Source organism: Cryptotermes secundus, unplaced genomic scaffold (assembly GCF_002891405.2).
Source record: "Cryptotermes secundus unplaced genomic scaffold, Csec_1.0 scaffold630, whole genome shotgun sequence".
Taxonomy (NCBI): Eukaryota; Metazoa; Arthropoda; class Insecta; order Blattodea; family Kalotermitidae; genus Cryptotermes; species Cryptotermes secundus.
This window is the reverse complement of record NW_019720573.1, coordinates 690463-708960: the sequence shown is the minus strand read 5'-3', so window position 1 is coordinate 708960 and position 18498 is coordinate 690463. Positions and strand designations below refer to the sequence as shown.

The 18498-nt window shown below is 40.3% G+C and overlaps 1 protein-coding gene across 1 annotated transcript in view; it reads left to right on the top strand.

The window, feature by feature from the left end:
- The window catches only part of LOC111869379, a 43782-nt gene extending 32383 nt beyond the window's left edge, over positions 1–11399 (top strand). The window contains exons 14-21 of the mRNA XM_023860877.2: positions 1037–1196; positions 2005–2190; positions 3379–3578; positions 6078–6249; positions 7338–7510; positions 9280–9430; positions 10151–10283; positions 10395–11399. Coding sequence (XP_023716645.1) covers positions 1037–1196; positions 2005–2190; positions 3379–3578; positions 6078–6249; positions 7338–7510; positions 9280–9430; positions 10151–10283; positions 10395–10575 — 1356 coding nt within the window. The 3' untranslated portion in view covers positions 10576–11399. The remainder of the gene's footprint in view (positions 1–1036; positions 1197–2004; positions 2191–3378; positions 3579–6077; positions 6250–7337; positions 7511–9279; positions 9431–10150; positions 10284–10394) is intronic.
- The last annotated feature ends 7099 nt before the right edge of the window (positions 11400–18498 follow it).

Sequence of the window (18498 nt, the reverse complement as noted above, 5' to 3'; positions counted from 1 at the left end):
CCTGTATTTCATGTGGTTGCTAAGCAACCATACCTAGTTTCACAGTGCAAAAACGATCTATGTCTGGTGCTGTTTCACTGCTTTGCAACTAGTAATGCATCAAGCAATCATTGCATAGCACCACGGCTGTATATAAGAAAATACTGTTCATTGTGAATATATGGTGTGTTATAATACTTTCCAATATGTCATATTCTTGGTCCAGTGTTTACTGATTTCATGAAGAAAATTCAAATAACCTTTTGGAATTGTGTCAAGACCATGTTCTTTATGAAACAGTAACCTAATCTCTATTGGCCTCGCCATAGCTCAAGCGGTTAGTCACTGACTTCCCACCATGGCAGCCTGGGTTAGATCCCAGGTCTGGTCAAGTGGGATTTGTGGTGGACAAAGTGGCGCTGGGGCAGGTTTTCTCCAAGTACTTCGGTTTCCCCTGCCAATCTTCATTCCACAAAATTGTCCATCATCTTAATCACCCAGGGCAAGTACAATAGGCCAGTCAGTGGCCGCCATGCTGAGCGGACCCAGCTGGACTCCACCCCGCACTGGCGAATTTAACCTAATCTCTACAGGAATGAATTCTGCGTGCATTTCGGTAGCTGTCTCAGCCATAGAATGGAACATATAGTACTAAGACAAAACTCTGGTATCAATAAACAGAAATCAATCAGCTCCTTTTTTAGAAGCCGGAGCAAATTTATTGAGACAGATTTACACTAATGGTGCCAGTGAAGTCAGTGACTTCTGGTCATCTTGATGCAGTTATAAATAATGACAGTCATTAAGGTAATGCAAATCTTTAGGACATAATTTGAGACCATATGTGAGGAAAAATGGTTAGTACTGAAGAGGAAATCACACAGCCAGTCTTGTTTCCCAACATGCATCAAAATGTGTGAAATTATGGGCACTTCTGAATTTTCTTTCGGCACAATACTTCTTCACATAGTTGCTAAAGAGACAAACACATACACTGAGCACTGACAGAAGCTGTCCAAATCTGCCCTCCATTTCAATCCATATTTGTTTATTTCAGCAGAATCCTAACACAGAAGGGCCCTTAAAGCCAGTTATGGTCTGGTTCCATGGAGGTGGGTTTGTTGGAGGATCAGGCAACTCAGAAATATACGGACCTGACTACTTGGTCGCTGAGGATGTCGTTTTGGTCACACTTAACTACCGCCTAGGACCTTTTGGTAATTGTATTTCATTTCTGGCCTCCTTTTCATATGATATAATTAAACATATACATGCAATGTCATCAGCTCTGTTTAAGTGAATGTATGTCCCCTTGATGACTATTGAACCATTTCACTCTTTTTGTAAGATCATTTCTTGAAGCCAATCACATTGCTGTACAATTTGATTATCACACCCCTGGCTCTTTGAGGGATGCTGGCTATGTGGTGACATCACATGTAAGTGTGGCAAAGAGCTATGATAGTGCTTAAAGCACTGAAAAATAACTTACCTGCTGTACTTCCACGCTTATAGTGGCTGTGCAAATCGATTCTGATTCTAACACATTGTTTACATCAGAATCCAACTGGCTATTTTCATAAATACAGAACTATGCGATACATGCATTATTTCTGTCCTGAGTGACATGCAGCAAAATGTTTTTGTGGTGAACAGTATAATACCACCACACCCTCCTCCCCCTGCTTTGCAGTCCAAGAAAGTGTAATCAAACTCTACTCCTAATTGTAGTATTTGACATTCTAATAGTGGTGGTATATCATGCTGTGTAGTCCAATGAAAATCAGCCAACACTATCACGGTCGAAGAATAAGTCAAGCAACAAACCAGCCTGAAGCAGGTACATAATGGTAAGACATCTCCTCAGCCCTGAAGATGGAGGTAGTGTGTTTTTCAAAAATGTCAGTACCCGTTTACAACACTGCATGGTGTCACAACCCAGAAAGCCACAATCTGAACAGTCACTGCAGCGATGTTACTTTATACAGCTAACAACTGTAACATGGTTCTCTCTCCATTCTGTAGGTTTCTTATGTTTAGAAAATGAGGAAGTCCCTGGCAATGCTGGTCTTAAGGACCAAGTAATGGCTTTGAAGTGGATTCAACGCAACATCAGGCAGTTTGGAGGAGATCCTGATAATGTCACACTTTTTGGGGAGAGCGCTGGAGGCTGCAGTGTTCAGTATCACATGTTATCACCCATGTCAAAAGGTAGGCAAGGCAGCCACGAAGAACCTGTCAGAAAACGTCATTAAATATGGTGGTTTGGTGGTTAACACTTCTAATTCATATGTGGTAGGTCCGAGGTTCAAATATTGTCCCATCGACCGGTTATCTTGCCTGAAGTTTTTCATGGTTTTCCACAGTCCCGCTGAACAAATGCCAGAATAGCACCTCCAGTTAGACCACAGCCACTTCTTTCCAATTTATTATTAATTATTCATCCTGTCATTTGACACTCTATAGCCTGAGTTACTGACAGTGTCATTCAATAAACCATAAATATATTAATAAATAAATAAACACACTGCTTACATTTTGGTCATAAATGTACAATGCATTTGCTTATTGCACTGAGACCCGACACCAAAATTCTTCTGGGATTAACCACTGTAGTGGAAAACAGACATTTATTCAAAAATATCAATGTACTGCTATATAACTCATATCTGTAAGTTTTGCATTCAAAAGAGCGAACTTAAAGTACATCGGTAATGTTTCTTCATACGATACTTGTACACCTAAAAATTCTCAACTTGACAGAGCATCCGTATATCACTAACCCACTGCTTCCACTAAAGGAAATAATTTTGTGATTTAAAAGGTAGAAGTACATAGAGCTGACCCTGTGATTAATTAATTAAGCACTACACTACGAAGATGTAATGGGGAATGGAGGTACAGCTCCACCATTTTTGACCTTGACACTAGATGGAGGCAAGTGGTCAGCTTCATGCCCCTGCGGCTTTATCCCCCAATACCCATTAGATAGGAGGCTGGGTGAGCGACAGAGCCGGTTTACACACTGTGGCATAGAGAAAAATCTCTGACCCCTAGGAATCGAATCCCGGCCATCAAGTGCACAGTCCATTGTTATACTGACTGAAGTATCTTGCCTCATGTCATTTTATATTTATTTGTCCCAAATCATGTGCCATACATTGGTAAAGTGAAGCAAGTGAATGAAATAACAAGGTGTCTAAATACTATCAACCTGTTAGTATTAAGGGTTCCAGTCAGTGAAGAGGATGTGGCTGGTAGTGTCATGGTTCTAATTCTGAACGTGGTACAGTCTATTTTCCTTTGCCCATAATAAGTTGGAAACCTAATTTGCAATCCATTCACTTGATTAAAGCTAAGAGGCTGCTTGTAATTCTGTATTTTTGTCTAAAATTATAGGACTTTTTCATCGTGCTATCTCTCAGTCTGGAACAGCTTTCCACTGGTGGGGATTCATGAATGCAGGACGGGACAGAGCATTTCGTCTGGGACAGGCACTGGGGTGCAATACCAATAGCCCTGATGAACTACTTGAGTTTCTTCAGAATGCCCAAACAAAAGACATTGTAGAAGCCATTCCCAAAGTACCATCAAAAGCGGTAAATGCTCTTACCAGTGCTTAACCTCAGCAATATCCTAACATCTATGAAAACACAAACTGAACTAATACTTGCATGTTTATACTCTGTGCAAGCCGTGAATACAGTAACAGAGACTGTATATTTTTTGTCACATATTTACTCACATAATTTCTGTCTCCATCTGATTTACTACTTTTAGACAAGAAATTTTATAAAAATATAAGGGACTGTATTTTTACCCATAGTAAAATTTTGACTAACACATCATTTTTGCAAAATATCTGTCATGAGATAGAGTAACTATAGGTGGGGTTTGGATAGATAATGACCACTTACTGATTATAACTACAAGTAATTATAACAGCCTCACTAGTTTACATACTCTAAAGGTCATTGTATCTGCAGCACACATGAATTCTTCTATCCTTTCACTAGCCGCTTCATGGTAATGGATCTTGACACTGTCCTCTGCTTATTTCCTTACTCTCTGGCGAATGTCTCACAACTGAACTAAGCTATAAACTTTGTCTCGCTTAGAATCCCTCAGGATGGAATAACAGAAAACACGGCTCTTGTATTGTTGCATGCATGTCTGTTGGGGTTCCAACATGACTGCTAACTCAGTCAGCCCATTGACACACTGGCTGCTGCCTAACAACGGCTGTTGTCATTTGTTTTGCAATACCCAACCCACAACGTGATTAATGTCAAATTCATTAGGTCAGCAGGGTATGGGGAGCTTTAGCAACATTTTTCATGAAATCTGTACATTTGTCAAAATTTTTTCAGTAATATTTTCATCTCAGTGTTCATCAAGGAACCACATGGTGGAGTCCATAGGCATGAATATCCATACATTGTTTGCAACTGTAATCACCTCAGTTAAGCATGTGAAATTGTATGAAAATTAGTATTCGCTTACTTTATGAACCACAAATTTCTGTCACAGTTTCACTGCATGAACTACACAAATAAATATGATGCACATTATGACTTGTTACTGGTCACAATTTCTGTAGAAGAAAACGTGAATTATATTTTGATAGTAAGAGCTATGTAACATGTACACTGTTTAGTGAACAATACCACTACACTCAGTTGCTTCATCGATCTGTACTGAAAAATGTTTGTTTCTCAACTTCAATCATCTGTTCTTCAAAGTCTTCTAATATATCAGGAATCTCTCGAGAGACTATGTTATTTGATAGCCGTATATTGCAAAGCTGCTGAGTGCATTTTCACCAAATGTTATACCATGTCGATCACAGCAGGGAGTCTTAAACGTTTCAGCAATTCTGTGTTGCGCCTTGTTCTGTGCTACTATGTAAGTTGCTAACAAGGCTTTAGATGGCACAGTATCCGTATTAACGAAACTGTTTTTTGCTGGATGTGAATTTCACCAAGTTCTCCACAGCAATATTCTTTGGGCTTGTTTTTAATTTCTGAATGTTTCATTCTATGGTGCCACTTCAGCTTTATTCTGTCAGGAGCTAAGATGCTGTGACAGTGTAAACATGGCCGCTCTGCTAGCAGTATGCACCAAGGAGGAACAGAGAACTGTGATCCGATTTCTCTGGTTGGAAGGTGTGTCAGGGGCTGAAATTCATGGGTGGGTCCATCACTATGAGCCAGAATCCAAAAGCCAGAGTGGCCCAGGATGGCCAAAGAAAAAGAAATTCTAGACTCAATCTTCTGTGGGAAAGTGATGCTAAGCGATTTTTGGGACCCAGAAGGGCCTATACTGGAAGACTACCTGGAAAAGGGTGTACGATGAACAGTCCAAGATAGTGATTTGCTGGCCAACAATCTGAAGCCAGCAATTCGCACCAGACGCCGAGGCCTATTGTCGAAGAAAGTGTTGTTGTTGCATGACAATGCACACATACACATGGCCAGCCAGACTGCTGAAACCATTAACCATTTGGGTTTTGAGGTGCTGGAACACCCTGCTTACACCCAGATCTCGCCCCTTCTGACTATCATCTCTTTGGACCGCTCAGAGATGCTTTACGGACAAAGAAGTGCGGAAAGCGGTGCATAAATGGTTGCGCGACCAACCGAAAACCTTCTTCTTGGAGGGAATACGCAAGCTTGTGGACCACTCAAAGTTGCCTTATGCACAACGAAGTGCGGGAAGCGGTGCATAAATGGTTGCGCGACGCACCAAAACCCTTCTTCTTGGAGGGAATATGCAAGCCTGTGGACCACTGGACCAGGTGCATCAACAAGGAAGGAGATGGTTGCGCTACCATCCGAAACCCTTCTTCTTGGAGGGAATACGCAAGCTTGTGGACCGCTGGACCAAGTACCTTGAAAAGGAAGACTATGTAGAAAAATTATGTATTTTTTCAACCCCAGCTTTTGTGTGTACAAATTGGAAAAACAAGAGTGCGGATAATTTTTTACTTCCCTGCGTATATTAGTTGCATGTGAATAAAACAGAGATGGAAGCACGGTTCACGAGCAAATTGAGTCATGACCCACATATGTAGTAATGCACACTGTGTGTTTGTGCAGGAGAAGCGACAGATGGTTGTGTTCTTATTTGTGCCAACTGTGGATAAGTTCGCTGCAGCTGATGAAGTCTTCCTGCCAGCCCATCCTTATGATCTGATCAGTACAGGGAAGTTCCAGCATGTGCCATACATAATGGGCGCCAACTCAGTGGAGGGACTGATACATCTCCATGGTATCTCGTCTCATTAAATTGTAAACTATAATGATTTTAAGTTTCTCTGTTCTACTGATCATTCTTCGTATCCCGTCAGTTATAATTGCCATGTAGGCTCTATTCTAAACCTGTGAATTAAGAAGATTTATTTTCAAAAATCCTTGTATTTGGAACTTTAAATGATGATTTTTGTTGCACCTCTAATGCAACAGAATTACATAACACTATTGGTAAAGCTATCCCTGTTACAGGCCATGAAGGCCCATAAGGTTGTGATACATCGAGGCTCCCATATTTTCTAGACAGTCAACTCACAGATGGCAGTGAGGTTATCAGCCTTACGTTCCCCAGACCATAGTGCGGCTGGAAGGATTAGCTCACTTCAAAAATCCAATGACTTCATCAGGATTCAAAACTGTGACCTTCTGGTTGGTAGCATAATGCCTCAACCAACTATGCTACTGTGCCCCCCCCCCATAGCACTGTTCAGGAATCCAGAATTTTGAGACCTTGCCATACAGAGGTTTTTGATATTCTTTTAAATGTACTAACTTCTTGATTTATTTATTTTGCATCATTTATGACTTCAGGGCTTTCATTCTGTGTGTCTTACACTTAAAATATTAATGGTAACATCCTTCCGGGTATTTAAGAATGCAGTTATATTTAATGATCAGAAAAGCCTTCCCCATTTCTAATTAACTCACTCTATCAAGCAGAGTCCATCTTGAAAATCTAATGGTCGCTAAGCTAGTCAAAAAATTTCTAACCATATATGGAACAATGTTTGTAAGAATCCACCACTAGACTATATCTTGAGTCAGATGAATCCAATCTGCACCTTCACATCCCATTTTTTAATGTAATATTTTCTCAAACAGTCTCTTCCCCTCAGGCTTAACGACCAAAGTTCACTTGAAAAAATCACCCCCCCCCCAAACTTCTGATGTGAATCAGACTTTTTGCAACACATATGGGCAGTCTGCTATCTATAACAGTGATGAGTGACCTGTTCCAATCTTGAAAGAAACGGACATTCCTCAGTTACAACTTGTTTAGCAATGCCTCTGATATTGTTTCATTAATTTTCATTAATCTGATTTCAGAACTTACTGAGGCTAGGATGAAGAAAATTGACAGTGATCTTCAGAGTGTAATACCAATTGATGCACCTGTCACGTTAGATACAGACCACTCTCTTAATACTGCAAAGAAGCTGAGAGAATTCTACCTTGGTAGCCAGGCCATTTCAGAAGATTCTAAAGCACAATATGCAAATGTATGAATCTTAATATAGCAGGACCTCACTAATTTGAACTAAGTGGGTAGGAATCCTTGTCCAAATTAGTCAAAGTTCGAATTGCACAATATGCAAATGTATGAATCTTAATATAGCAGGACCTCACTAATTTGAACTAAGTGGGTAGGAATCCTTGTCCAAATTAGTCAAAGTTCGAATTACAGAAGTGCCATTAAAAATACGTTTGGGGAAGTTAGAAAATGAACTTCACATGCTTCCTAAGCAATGCAACTTTATTTTGCAACTTAGATTTGAACATCACAAAATAAATTTTCTTGTCATAAAATGTAAAAATATAAGTTTTGACATCAGTCTTAAAACAGTTTAGGCAGCCTACATATTGCGATAATGTAGTCGGTATAGCGACTGGCTACAGGCTGGATGATCAAAGGGTAGGATCAAGAATTTTCTCTTCTCCATGTCGTCCAGACTGGCTCTGGGGTCCACCCAACCTCCTACACAATGGGTATCAGGGGCTCTTTCCCCATGGGTAAAGCAGCCGGAGCGTGAAGCTGACCACTCACCTCCAGCTAGTGCTGAAGTCAAGAAAATGTGGATGTACATTTCCACTCCCCCATACGCCTTCATGGCATAGTGCTTAATTAGTTAAGCACAGGGACATCTTTACCTTACCTGTTTAGTATTACTGAGACTGTGTTTAAGAAATGAACTTAATTTGGTTTGTGTTCCTCTTTTGCTCTGCTCTAGCGTTACATGCGGCAGTTTGAGGTTGCTGATCATAACAATATGATCACCAAGGCCATAATGCACAAAAAAAAAACATTTGTTCAAATTATTGTGAATTCCGAATTAGTGAAGTCCAAATTAGTAAGGTTTCACTGTATTTACTCATGGAGGTAGTGGTAATTTTTGCTTATGTTTATTTCTGGATGACAAATTATTGTACATTTAACTACCCGCGTACAGCATAATCCTTGAGAAGTTAATAATCACTCAGCTGCTCAAGATCTCCACCTTTTGTGAAACTCAAAGGTTCTTTACCATGTTGTATGGGTGCCAGTAGGAATGTGCAAGTCAAGCATTTGTGGCCCCCCTTTTGGATTTTTTTGGAAGAAATCAGAATTATTTTAAAAATTAATCTGTTCTGAATACTCTAGGGAAGCAGTTTCCAAACTTTTCGGTTCATGGAGCACCAGAACATCACGTTGCACTCTGTGCAACACTTTGAAAAGTTGATACATTATTGCTGTCATTCAACACGGGAGAATACTATTAGCGGAAAACGTGTCATATATCACACAGTGTAATATCTAAACAATAGTTTGCATACCACAAAAACAAATAAACGAACAACAAAGCAATAAATTTTAAGTCTCACCTAATGGAGACAAGTGATTATTAAAATGAAACATTATATAAGATGTTATGAAATATGTATAAATTTTATAATGTTATCCATTAGGCTTTGTTTGGGAAATCTGGAAAATGCTGCTATTATTTTATTTCAATTGTGGAACACCTCAGTCTAGCATGGAGAACACAAGTGTACCATTGGAGAGTGTTTATTGAACCACTGCTTGAGAGCAGTCAGTGTAAATAATTTTAAGTGGCTTAAATGTAAATTTATAAGGAAATTTGTTGGCTCCTACTGCAGAAATAATGCTGGTTGCACTCATGCCATGTTTGCAAGAGTCAAAGTATGTCTTTGTTATAAAAGTATAACCTCCTAATAGTATGAGTATGATTCCAAAGATACATATCAAACTTCAGAACTTCTTTTATTGCAGTTAATATCTGAATCATGGTTCACCTATGAGACTTACAAATCTGTGAAGATAATGTCAGCACTGTCTACTGCTCCAGTGTATTTTTATAAGTTTTCATTTGATGGACATCTTGGATTGTTCAAACGGCTGTTAGGACTACAGGATTTTAAAGGTAATATGGCATTATAATTGCTGTAATTTCTTGGTTGACATAATTTGGTTAACATGTTTTCCTTTTGTAAGGTTTTCCAATTGAAAACCATTTTTTTCAAATGTGTCAGTATTTATTTATTTGATAGATAACTTAACCTTAGATCAATATCTGACAGGAGTGACCATGAAGAGTAAGGTTACGGAGGGAGGCGATATTTTCATTCAAAATGTAAGGCTTTCACCAAACTACACAGTATTGCAACCCAGAAGTGCCTGCGCTTCATCTTCATGAAATGATTTTAAGCAGAGTTTTCCAGGTTTTCTTTTTATGTGAAGGTTGTTTCTAAAGAAGGAACAGTATTATATGTTTTGATTATATTTTGGAGATTGTCATTATCTCAATTTTTCCACAGCACAGAGTTTCAGAAAATGGTTCTGTTTCTGAAGTGTTGTGGTTTGAAACATCAGGGAAAATGGACAGTGTCCAAAATATCAGACAATAAGATTGTTGTACACCATCATCAGAAACCTTCAGACACATATATATTGTTATAATATTTTCTTTCCTATTGGATGTCAGTATAGAATAAAATATGTACGTTTTCTTTCACAAGAACTATGATGTTTGAGCATGAATGTAATGATTGATCATTTGTGTACACAAGCCTCAACTTTCCTGTGTTTCTATCCGTGATGTTCCTTCTCCACATTGTGCCTTTATCTAATCATTTGGTTGCAGGTGTCTGCCATGCTGATGAGATAGGTTACTTGTTTCATATTGGTATGTTAGATTTGGATTTAGATCCGTCTTCACCAGAATTCAAGACTCTGACAAGAATGGTGAAATTATGGACCAACTTTGCAAAAACAGGGTAAAAATCATATTTCTTTACAATTTTTATGTGTTTCCTTTTCTTTTATGTTTTGTGCAGTGGTGCAAATGCTTGTAGAAATTATCATGATGATTTATATTGATGTTCCAGGAACCCAACCCCTGAAATAACACCACTTCTTGATGTGACTTGGCACCCAGTGGAAAAGAACAAATCAAATTACTTGAACATAGACACTACTCTAGCCATGCATGAAAACTATGAGCAAGAACGTATGGCTTTATGGGACTCTGTATATAGTTCAACAGATGAAACAAAATCAAAGTTGTGATATCACTGTCAGTATTTATTCACCATTACGTTGGTATCAATTGGCAGATTTTTAATAGGCACAATCCTTTATGCATTCCATGTTAATATGACAGTTATTAAATTAGCAAATGCATGTTTCCCCCATTATCAGATAGCTGTACTTCAGTGTTAATGCAGGGAAGCTTGTACATTCATCTTTCCAAGTTCATAATTTGGTTTATTTGCTGCTGTGCCCCTAATAATGCATTCTTGGATGTACTTTGAAAAGTTTCCCATAAATCTTTCCACAGCTTCTCAGTATCTGACCTGTGCATCCTACATCACAGTCATGACTGTCCATGTCTGGTACTTGTACCAACAACACCTTGAAATTTTTCCTCTTTTTTCCTAGTATTTTTCCAATGACCCATTCCTCCTGAAATACATGTAAGTGATGTTAGCCATGTAAGCAGAATTGTAAAAGCTCTAAAGAGAGAAAATAATGTAATATATAATTCACTATAAGGGCACATTCATACAGACTGTCTGCATCAGATACACTTAATGAATTTTGCTCTTTGCAATCATCTCAGGAACATATCTCTTAAAAATGTGGAAGCATGTTTTTATGTTGTGCAGGGATATTTCATAGAGAAAGTGAGAAGCTAGGTTTTTAATGTGCAGCAGAATGCAGCTCCTTCTGAAATCGGTACCGTTGTTATGTAATCCTCTACCACAAAAAGGTAGTTGGAATAGACAGTTCATATAAACAGCAAAATTTGTTGTCTGTTATGCATAAACTACAAGTGTATGAAATGTGAATTATAAGTTACTTTTATAACATATAAATTTATATCTAAATTATCAATTTGGTTCTCTTAGTAACTTTAAACCAGTTCTTGATTCCACATCACAGTCTAACAAAAACCCCAATATATTTTAAATGATTAAAGGTTTGAAACTGACTCCACGGACTGTCTGCTGGTAACATCTCAGCACATAACACACAGGAAACACCACTCCAATATTTCTTCTATTGTTCCATCTTGCAGCTGAACCACAGACCACCACTTCCGAGTTAATCCATTGGTGTGTGTGTGTGTGTTATGAATCTGTTGCCTAGCAACATGCACTGAGTACAGAGTCATTACTTAGAAATGGGTCTACATGCTACAATGCAACATATGTATAAGGGGCATTCAAATGAAAATAGGTCACCATGCATAACTTACATGGCGCTCAAGTTGGTAACACTGGAATTTTCTTACGGTACGAACATCTGGTGGGGACTCGGGAAAGCACAGTGACGTGCCCTTGCACACTAGTCGTTTATTTATTGTGCTGGGAGTAAGGTTAGCGCTAAGTGTGGTCGCCCATCATCAGTAATGGAGGTGGGAAAGAAGAACAGCGAAGTGTAGTGTGCTTTTTGACTGCTGAAGGAGTAGGAGGACGAGAAATTCATCGTTGCATGTCTGTTGTTTACGGCGAACACAGCATGTCACGTTCGCGTGTGGTGGCGTGGTATAAGAGATTCCCAGAGGGACAAGTGTCACTGCAAGATAATGCTCGCCCAGGGCAGCCTCATCGTGTCATCACTCCTGATGTTACTGCTGCGTTGGATGGTCATATTTGGGCAAACCGACGGATCACTGTGGAAGAAATTAGTCATTTGATGGGAATAAGTCACGGTTCCGTACACACCTTTGTGACAAAACACCTGCTGTGCCGCAAAATCTGCGCGCAGTGGGTTCCACGTCAACTCACGGAGGAACAGAAGATTTAGAGAATGGCTCCATTGCAACGATACCATGAGGAAGAGTATGCTTCTCTGTCCCTTATTGCCACTGGGGACGAAACTTGGTGCCACCATTCTGAACCCAAGAGGAAACGGCAGAGCCAACAGTGAAAACACGTGAATTCTCCCCGACCGAAAAAATCCAAAGCCGTACACACAAGTACCGGAAAAGTGATGACGACGTTCGACTGCAAGGGCCCTCTGCTTGTCAAATTTCTAGAGAATGGGGCCACAATCAATGCACAGCGCTATGAAGACACTTTGCAGAAACTGAGACGTGCCATAAAGTCAAAACGCCCTGGAATGTTATTGAACGGCATTATCCTTCTTCATGACAATGCACGCCCCCACACTGCCAACTCTGCGAGGAATACACTACAGAGATTTGGTTGGGAAGTGCTTCAACATCCCCCCTACAGGCCAGATCTCTCCCCATGTGATTTTCACATTTTTGGAGACCTGAAGAGACATTCATGGACATCGGTTTGCATCGGACGAAGACGTGTGTGGCTGGTTAAAGATGTGGTTCCGTAGATAGCCCACAAGCTTTTTCAAGGATGGGAGTGACCGTCTTATCTCCAAGTGGGATAAATATATTAACAGTTTTGGAGATTACTTTTGAGGCAAGAAATGTTCTTTAATATGTTTTGGCTTCTGACACGTTTCCATTTGACTGCTCCTCATATTTGTTTTCTAAAGTTGCATTCTGATTCAATATACTTTCCCTAGGCAAAAAATTTTGTTCAACTACTGATTCCTGGAAACTGTAATAAGTGATTTAATTAAAGTCCACCATAATCAGTCATTTCATAGTTAAACTGAAGGAAACTCTTCATATATACAATTCAACGCTTACATGACAGTTATTTCATTGGCGTAACATTGCAAGATTTGGTGCATTTAATCTGTTTCTTTGGACAACCTGTTATGTATACTGAGGTTTGGATGTTACACGTAGGTGTATGGAGGGCGACAGTTTCTAAGGTTATGTCGGTATACACGAATCATGACAAGACATGGGTGGGTGAAAATCAACCCAGCAACGGCTCTACACGCTACAATGTGAAATGGTAAAGGTGAAGTTGTCCCTGGCCTTAATTAAACACCGTACCCTGAAGATGTATGAGAGAATAGAGATACAGCTCCTCCATTCTTGGCATTGGAACCACATACAGGTGAGTAGTCAGATTCACGCTCTTGCCGCTTTACCCCAGGAGAAAGAGCCCCCAGTACCCATTGGATAGGAAGCTGGGTGGGCCCCAGAGCCGATCTGCACGTTATGTCCGTTTTAGATAGGTTCCGTTGAATTAATTTACGAGTACGTCCAGTTAAATAAAGGAGTTTCTCAATTTCCTCAGTTATATATAATCCAATTCACAAGTCAGAAATTCGTGTTACGTATGTAGCCTACACTACGGCGTTACTGAATAGTGCGCAATTGCAGTTTTTCTCATTTCCCCCTTTTCTTCTTTGTCTTCTTCGCTTTCCAGTAATCCCATTGTGTACATATTTTGTCAATGGCTGACTTTAAATATTTTCCTTAACAAATGTTTTTCATCTCGGATAAATTCCAGGAACAAAATTATTTGAAAAGGAAACTGTAAATAGTCTATAAAAAGAGGCAAATTTCCGTTAAATCCTTGTTCTCTTTCGCTTCCGCACTAAACAGTTCCGTGTAATGGAGTTTATACTGCACTAGTTTTTATTTCATATCTTCCGGACCAGCGAAACATTTACGATGAAGAGAAGTTTCTGTTGAATCCAGGTCCCAAGTATCCATATTTCACTGTAAATGACTGCATTCTTTTTCAGAAATAAAATCACAAACACGCAATGCGATCCTGGGGCGTAACCTTAAAATACACCAAGAAGGCTTCCTTCCACATTCTTTCCAATCCACCATTCACAAGTCTGTTGCCGTGCGACGGTGCATAGCGGGCGAAACAAACAGTCCCAAATTCAGCTTGTTCTGCACCAGGCAGGATTAGAGGCGGTAGCAGGGGAATACCCGCCGGCCCAATTTCCCAACTTCCTTACCAGAGTCCATCGCCATCTCATTGTCTTGCGTCGGGGAATCTCTTCGACAAGTTTCGCGGTGTAAGAAATACCAGAGCTGCAGGAAAATTATTGTTTCCTAGAACAGCGTGGTTGAAACGTTTCTTTCGCTGATTCCTGAACGAGTTGCATCAACTGCGTGGGTTTTTATGAATGGCGGTACAAGTATGTGCGCCGAATTGAACTGCAATGAGACACTTACGTACTTACTTATGGAGCTGAGCCCTTCTGTAGGAGCCGCCAAATCTGCAGCTACTCAAGAATTTCCCAGCATTTTATGGAACCCGAAGGCTCATTACCGTGTTCGCAAGAGCCCTCCACTGGTCCCTATCCTAAGTCAGATCTCTCCAATCCATACCAACCCATTCTATCTCTCTAAGATCCATTTTAATATTGTCCATCCACCTACGCCTTGGTCTTCCCAGCGGTCTCTTTCCTTCTGGCTTTCCCACCAATATCCTATATACAATCCTCTTCTCCCCCCTTCGTGCTACATGCCATTCCCACCTCATCCTCCTAGACTTGATCATTATAATTATACTTGGAGAAGAGTACAAGTTATGAAGCTCCTCATTATGCAGTTTTCTCCAACCTCCTGTCACTTCATCCCTCTTCGGTCCAAATATTCTCCTCAACAGCCTGTTCTCAAACCCCCCCAGTCTATGTTCCTCCCTTAATGTCAGAGACCAAGTTTCACACCCATACAGAACCACAGGCAAAATTATACTTTTGTATATTCTAATTTTTATGTTTTTGGACAGCAGACGAGAAGACAAAAGGTTCTGGACTGAATGGTAGCAAGCATTACCCGAGTTCAATCTCCTCTTAATTTCCTCCTGAATCAGGTTTTGATTTGTTATCGTCGTTCCCAAATATCTGAACTGTGCCACATTTTCAAAACATCTGTTTCCTGTCTTTATGTCATGATTTTGCCCTGCATTTTGGTGACGAGACAGCAACGTATACTTAATTGTCCACTGTATTTACTTCCAGACCAGCCTCCTTCCTTGCGTCAATTAAAGTTTGCGTGTTTCTCTTCATGGTGTAGATTCACATCATCGGCATAGACCAATAGCTGATGTGTCCCATTTAAACCTTACTGTCTCATATTTGTGCAGTAAGGTTTCTTTGACACCCTTCCATTTTGCGCATTCCTCGCACAAAGTGTACTAAGCGAAAGCATTAAAAGTGAGATTCCATCTGTCCGCGTATTTCATTTTCAAAATAATGAATTGATTTCGATGAAATTTGGTATTGGCATTTGCACTAAAATGTACAGGTCAATTTAGTTCTAGTTCATATTGATTCAATATAAGCTCTACTTAAAGTAAACCTCAAATTGGACTTCATCGATAATTTTAATAGCGACTATTCGCACAGAAAAGTAAACAGACCGCATTATAACATAAAATTTAATTTAAAAAAATTTTAACAGTGAGTATTTCATGAAATGCAAGAAAAATGAGGAGCAAGATCTGCCGGGTTGTAGCGTCATGTCGTTCTTTACTACGCAGGACTGCAACCCAGAAGATCGTATTCTTCACAGTCACCGCTGTGGCTGTCTAAGCGCATGGGAAATTGATCTTTGTGCGATTAGCTTTGAGACAATAGATTTGTATTTGTAATAAATGAGCATCAAGACAATGAGGTATGCGATATTTCGGAGAACGCATTCCCACTAGTCACGGCGTCACGAGTACACCTGTCCCCCCTTCGAATAATCCATTAAATCGACCAATAAGCAATAAATGAACTTGATCCAGTTGTAGGTTAAGTCCATGTTAAAATTCCATTTGTTCGTTTCCCTTGACCAGTATAGGACCTGCACACCGCTCTTTCTGTGGGCACAGTCAGAACGTTTCTCGGGGGGGGGGAACGGGCGCGTTAACTTCTGGGTGAAAGTGTGACACCCCGTGCAGTATGCCCTGGAGCAGGGACGCCCCATCTCAAAGACATATAGTAACCAAGGGGTTCAGATAAGTGCAGATAGAGAGAGATTTGATTTTGGGACGCGGCTGCGTCTAAGTTATTTATGGCCGCCCAGCTCAAAAACAAAAACGGCCGACTTGTATTCAGGATTACCGGGTTCGAATCTCGGTGTGTGTGACCTCTAACCTGACCAAGATATCTCATTTCTTTTTTATTGCTAGTGGGGTGGGACTAAGTCCCTTGTACTGCGGCCAATTCTGGCCTAATGTACCAGCCCCAGATGGTAGGTGAGGGTGATTGTGGAGCAATTGGTGGAATGAAGATTGGCAGGGGAACCGAAGTACTCCGAGAAAACCTGCCCCAGGGCCACTTTGTCCACCACAAATCCCACTTGAACAGACCAAGATCTCATAGTTTCCTCGGCTCCGCTGGATAAACACTGGAGTAGCGTCTTCAAATAGGCGGGACCGCTTCCTTCATACTTCTGTCTACTTTGCCCTACATAACCATCTCAACTGACACTGACTGAGCCGCATTTGTAACTTCCGAAGGGATAATCGAATCACAAATTAGTGGTAGAAAGTTTAAAAACACAGATTTCAATATTCTTAATAGCTGGTCCATAGTCGATACACACATGGAGTCAACATTCGGCATATACTGTGTGGAATTCTGGTTGTTGATAATGATTGATAGTTGAAAACTAAGTGACGGGAAATGTTACTGTTCCATAATATATTCAGAAGTTTCTAAGAACTGAAAATTCTGTGGCATGCACACTAAACGGAGTCGTAAACACACAACAAGTGTAGCAGCAGACAAAAGGTGGCTATCCTTGGTACAGGAGGACTGAAGGCAAACTGCACTGAGACAGCGCAGAAGGGATATTCCAGATATTAGCTTCTGCGTAGTATAAATATAGGCGTACTGATGGTTACATCAGAAGAGTGACTACTTCGTCAAAGAATGGGGTTCCAAACTTTGTACAGGAAAAACCGGGAATCCGTGATGCGTAGATTTCCACAGGAAAACTTCAAAGGTAACGAGAAAAAAAGAAAGCTAGGTTCTTGCTCCAGCAGTAGCATGCGAAACTTCCTTCTTCAGGATCGTACTGCCGCAAGAATCATGGCGCCACCGAGCGACATGTGTGCAGGGTCAACTTGGGCCGAATTGTGACGAGTCCTTCACAGCTAGTGTCAAATATGTACTTAGTAGCGCTGTTGGGCACAGCCCTTCTTGAGAAACCAATAGCCACTCAGATACTCAACAAATTCCCCAAGTTTTCCGGAACTCGAAAGCTCGGTACAGTCTGCGCAAGCGCCTGCCAGTGACAACTCCCAACATTTCTTGAAACAATATTGAGGTAACTCTAATTATAAATTGTTATAAAGTATATACTTAAACCAATATATCAGCAGGATACCAGAAGAATTAGCTGCGCAGCGTGATTCAGTTTCCACCGATCGTTTGTGGAAGAGAGGCGAGCCACAACAAGGCGAGGAGATGGTTTCAAGAGTCACGTTATCTCCCCTGTGTGCTTCTGCTAGTAGTCACGTGTTCGCTGCTGTTGTTTGGCCAAAGTACATTTCTGCTAACCCAACTCCTCATGGTAGGGATTTGCAGGGAATTTACTTCACTTCACCACTATACAGGCCTACGCTTTTCAGACAATTTAAAAGAAGAATTCCTTCACATAGATAATTACACATAGAATTTTACAAAATTTGTACCAGTGTAATCAGTGGCAACGAAATTTGAATTGCTTATCTGAAACAGATGCGTTTTCATTTCAGAAGAGGAAGGTAACTTATTTTGAAATAGCTGTATACATTAATATGACTGTGTGACAAACATCGGATAGAATCTCCATGCGATAAAACAATTAAGTCACTTTCACTGTCACCCGTAAGCCAGAAATGGAGTGAGAAGATGGCTAACGCAATTCACACTTTCCTCCCACAACTGGGATTGTGGGTCACAGGAAACAAAAAGTAACAAGTCCCTAAGATCTGGATGCGCGAATTCAACATATCACCTTGTACCCTGATTTAATTCCAGATTAGATAAAATACACTAATTCGATTACAATTGAAGTATTTCGTGGCCCTAGCAAGAGTAGGGTGGGAGTGTTTATATAAGGACACCAAGATCTGCAGGAGTGCAGTTGGTTCGCGGAAGTGATAT